This window comes from Elaeis guineensis, chromosome 8 (assembly GCF_000442705.2).
Source record: "Elaeis guineensis isolate ETL-2024a chromosome 8, EG11, whole genome shotgun sequence".
Lineage (NCBI taxonomy): Eukaryota > Viridiplantae > Streptophyta > Magnoliopsida > Arecales > Arecaceae > Elaeis > Elaeis guineensis.
The window spans coordinates 19,953,301-19,957,355 of record NC_026000.2 but is presented as its reverse complement, the minus strand read 5'-3'; the positions used below and the strand labels follow the sequence as shown (position 1 = coordinate 19,957,355).

The following is a 4,055-nucleotide window of genomic DNA, read 5'->3' as shown; positions in this document are numbered from 1 at the left end:
CTATTATACCAGTAGAGATGGCAATGGATAGGGTTTGGATCAGATATTATGCTATCCATCCTCAAATTCAAACTTAATACCTTGTATCCAAATCTCACCCGATATCCGATCGGATAAGAAAAGAGATACCCATCCTCATACCTAATGGGTTCGGGGATATCTATAGGTAATCCATTTTTTCATATCCAATCCATACCCATCTCATACCCATCCCATATCTAAAAAAATAAATAATCAAAATAATTTTATACATATTATCAACCAAAATAGAATTGCTAATTCAACATAGAACATAATTTATAAATCCAGATTTATAAAAATCAAATATAGAAATAGAATTACAATTCAATATAGAACATATAAACAACCAAAATAATTTTATGCATATTATCAACTAAAATAAAATTATCAAAATAAAATTATAAACATATATATTCGGATATAGATTCGGATATTACTCATACCTACAGATTCGGATTCAGATTCGGATAAAAAATAGAATTATCCATGTCTTATTTATATTTGTATTATAATTTTTAAATTTTATTTAAATTCAAATTCAAATTTTATTAAATTTTATTTTTTAAATTTTATCAAATTTAAATAAGATGTATATCTATCGAATCGTATCTATCATCCTTATATCCCAGTCTACCATTTATTAAAGTGTGCAATAACCGGTGGTGTTATTTCGGTCTATTTTGGTCAATTTATGTCCATAGGGGTGACTTGGTAATTTCCTTTCGAGGCTCCAGGAGATATTTGCCGTGGCTTATGTAGGCGAAGAAGTTGCGCCTTCCCCAGAAAGAGAGAGAGAGAGAGAGAGAGAGAGAGAGTCATTTCTCACCGGCCCACGGAGAAAAATGGGAACGCCTTCGCCTGAGGAGATGCAGAAAGAAACCGTACAAGTTTCTAGGGGCTTCTAGAAGCAGAGACGGGGATCCGACTCCCCACCCAGCCGACTCACCCTCCTCCCACTCCTCGCCGGAATCCGAAACGTTCCACCGCCAGAAGGCTAATGCAGGATTTCCAGTCGATACCGGGTGTTGCCGGCCGCATCTTCGGCGGCGGGGAGGACCTACGGCGGCTGAGGGGGTACCCGGCGGCGGCGGCGGCGCAGCAACCGCCGATCAAGTGCCCGCGGTGCGACTCCACCAACACCAAGTTCTGCTACTACAACAACTACAACCTCTCCCAGCCCCGCCACTTCTGCAAGGCCTGCCGTCGCTACTGGACCAAGGGTGGCGTCCTCCGGAACGTCCCCGTCGGTGGAGGCTGTCGGAAAACCAAGCGCTCCTCCTCCTCGTCCTCCTCCAACTCCAAGACCGCCAAGTCCTCCTCCGCCGGCGGCGATAGAGACAGCCACCGGCCCTCCGCCTCCCTATCCAGCAGCGACGACTGCAGCCTCACCGCCCCCAACACCGAGGTCTCCACCTCCGCCTCCTTCCCCGACTCTACCCTCTTCGCCCCCTCCCAGACCTCCCTGCCCAACCCTCCCTTCCATCCGCCGCCGCAACCGGTGGGGCCGGACACCCTTGGCCAGCAGGCGCCGGAGATCTTCACGGAAGCGGTGGGGGCAAGCAGCTTCACGGGACTGATGCCCGCCGCCGCCACTTCACCATCGGTTCTCCGGTTCAACTTCTCCGATCCGCCGCCGATCCAGCTCGGACCTCAGCAATCGCCGCCGAAGGCAGCGGCCACGGTAGCGGAAGAGGTCAGGATGCCGGGAATCATGGATCAGACGGTCCCCGTGGATCTACCGCCGTTCCAGGGGCGATCGGGCGGTGGCGACGGGCACACCGGGCTGGAGTGGCCGGCATCGGTGGACCCTTCTCTTTTCGATCTCACCAGCGCCGTCGATCCGGGTGCGTACTGGAACCAGAGCCACTGGGGGGACAACGATCCCTCCCTCTATCTACCGTAATTAATCCCTCGTTAACCTCCCCTAAACTATAATTATTAAGGAAAGGATGATTTTATTTACCAAAAAAGAAAGGATGTGTGTAACTCTTTTTATTATGGATGTGTTTGTTTTTTCTTTACCTTTTTGTCGATAGTGATGGCTTTTACGACTGACTTGCTTTATTAGTTTGTTTCCAAAATTATAGAAATAAAGAACAAATTGGAACGAAGTATTTGTTTTTCCACTAAATCATTTCCTTAATTAACGATTAGTGGATATGACTTCTGGGATGACGGAGACTGTGTTTGTTAGGATAATGAGCTTCATCAAATCTGGAATTTGTTCTGTTAATCAAGGTGAAGGGGCCGCGGTCTGCCACGTCGGCATCTGGAAACGGAGGGGGTGGGGTCCGTCGGGTACGGCGGGGTGCGGGACCCACCGATGCCGGCCCCGCGCCATGCCTGGGGACAAACGCCCACGTGGTGGTGGCCGGGGGCGAGGGCTTCGCGTCGTCCAGTGGCGCTGGTAGTGGTACGGGGTGGGATCTGACACTGGGGGTGGGTGGGACGTAGAGGTATTGAGGGAACGTGTCCGAGTGGTGGGGGCGGGGCGGAGCAGACGGCGCTGGCGTGCTGTACCTGCTGCTCAGGCCGCGCGATGGTGTTTCTGGAAGGCTAGTTGACGGCCCCCAGCCTTTTGGGGTCCGCTCCGGGGACGTTTACATGAAAAAATTTCTTGCCCTCGCTACGTGCTATGCAGGAGGAGATGCTGGATGGCTGTGATTATGAACATTTGAGCGTGAGTATTCTGGGTATACCCATTTTCAGTTGATATTTCATACACCATGTTATATAGAAAAAGAATAAAAAATAAAAAAATATTTTCTTAATTTTAATCTAATTTTATTTATATTTTTTATATTTTAAAAATATTAAATTAATTTTTTTAATTATTGACATATTCAAATATAATCCATTATAATTTTTTGGACTCAAAGAGTACCGCACGGTGTTATATATATTTTGAGATAAAAAAAGATACGGTTACGTGATATTTATCTAAACTCAAATATTTCTAGAGTTTATTCATTTTTTTTTAGTATTTTAACACATGCATAAGCATGTACAGCCACTATCTTTTGACGGATGTCTTTGAAACATGCACAGCATCAAGGATCCATTCTTTTAATCTTTTTTTTTACAAAAATGCTCTTTACTCATAGATGGATTTGAAGGAGAAGGATGCTCACTCATGGATGGATTTGAAGGAGAAAGATGATGAAAAGAAGAAGTGAATGAAGAGGAAGAGAATGGGAGAAGAATGGCTATTAAGAGCCCATTCTTTTGTTAATAAATATTATAAAAAAATTATTCAATTTTTTTATTATCCAACCTACTCATGTTCTTACAGATTTTAAAATAGATAAATTATTTTTTATAAATAACATCTATTCAAAAAAAAAAAGTTATCCATTCAAAAAATAGCTAAATAATTTTTTCATCAACTAGTTAAATGATCTCTTAATTTTATTTTTAAAATATTATTTTTTTCATTTCCGAAGTCTCTGTCATCAATGCTTAATAACTCAGGCTACTTTTTTTTTCAAACCTTAATCTGTTCTTTTTGAGTCTTTTAAAGTACGTAAAATTATGTTATCAATTTTTTTTATAAATTTTTTTTTTTCCATCTTTAAATTTTTTTTTCGTCTCTGTGTTTTTTCTATCTATTTTTGACTCGCACGCGGACGCTGGGGGAGAGAGAGGATGCAGATGCCGGGGGGGTGGGGGGATGCGGGGGGGAGAACGGAGAACGTGGAATGTTAGCGGGGGAGAAAGGGATTGGTGTGATGTGAAATGCAGTGGGGGAGGGAGAGCGCGCAGGAGAGGGGGGAGAGAGGGATTATGTTTTTTCTTTTTTTATTTTATTTATTTTTTTTTTAATCTCATGGTTGATGGAAGCTTATGGAAGAAGTTATATAAGATATAGAATTCCGAAATCAAATTTTAGTTTTAAAATTGAAGTATAGGTTAATATTGTCATCTGTACCTTTTCTGTAGTGATTCCTTAGGTCACCTTTTTTTTTTCTGACTAGACAAAGTACCCAACTGCTATGTTTGTAATATTTTTCTTTGACATCCTGGTTTCATCAAGG

At 43.0% G+C, this 4,055-nt stretch overlaps 1 protein-coding gene across 1 annotated transcript; it reads left to right on the top strand.

Annotated features, from left to right (window-relative positions):
* The first annotated feature begins 797 nt into the window (after positions 1 to 797).
* LOC105049969 (uncharacterized) lies at positions 798 to 2,042 on the top strand. The gene has a single exon (XM_010929806.2). The coding sequence runs from the start codon at positions 1,019 to 1,021 to the stop codon at positions 1,922 to 1,924; it is 906 nt and encodes a 301-aa protein (XP_010928108.1). The 5' UTR covers positions 798 to 1,018; the 3' UTR covers positions 1,925 to 2,042.
* Positions 2,043 to 4,055: the final 2,013 nt, after the last annotated feature.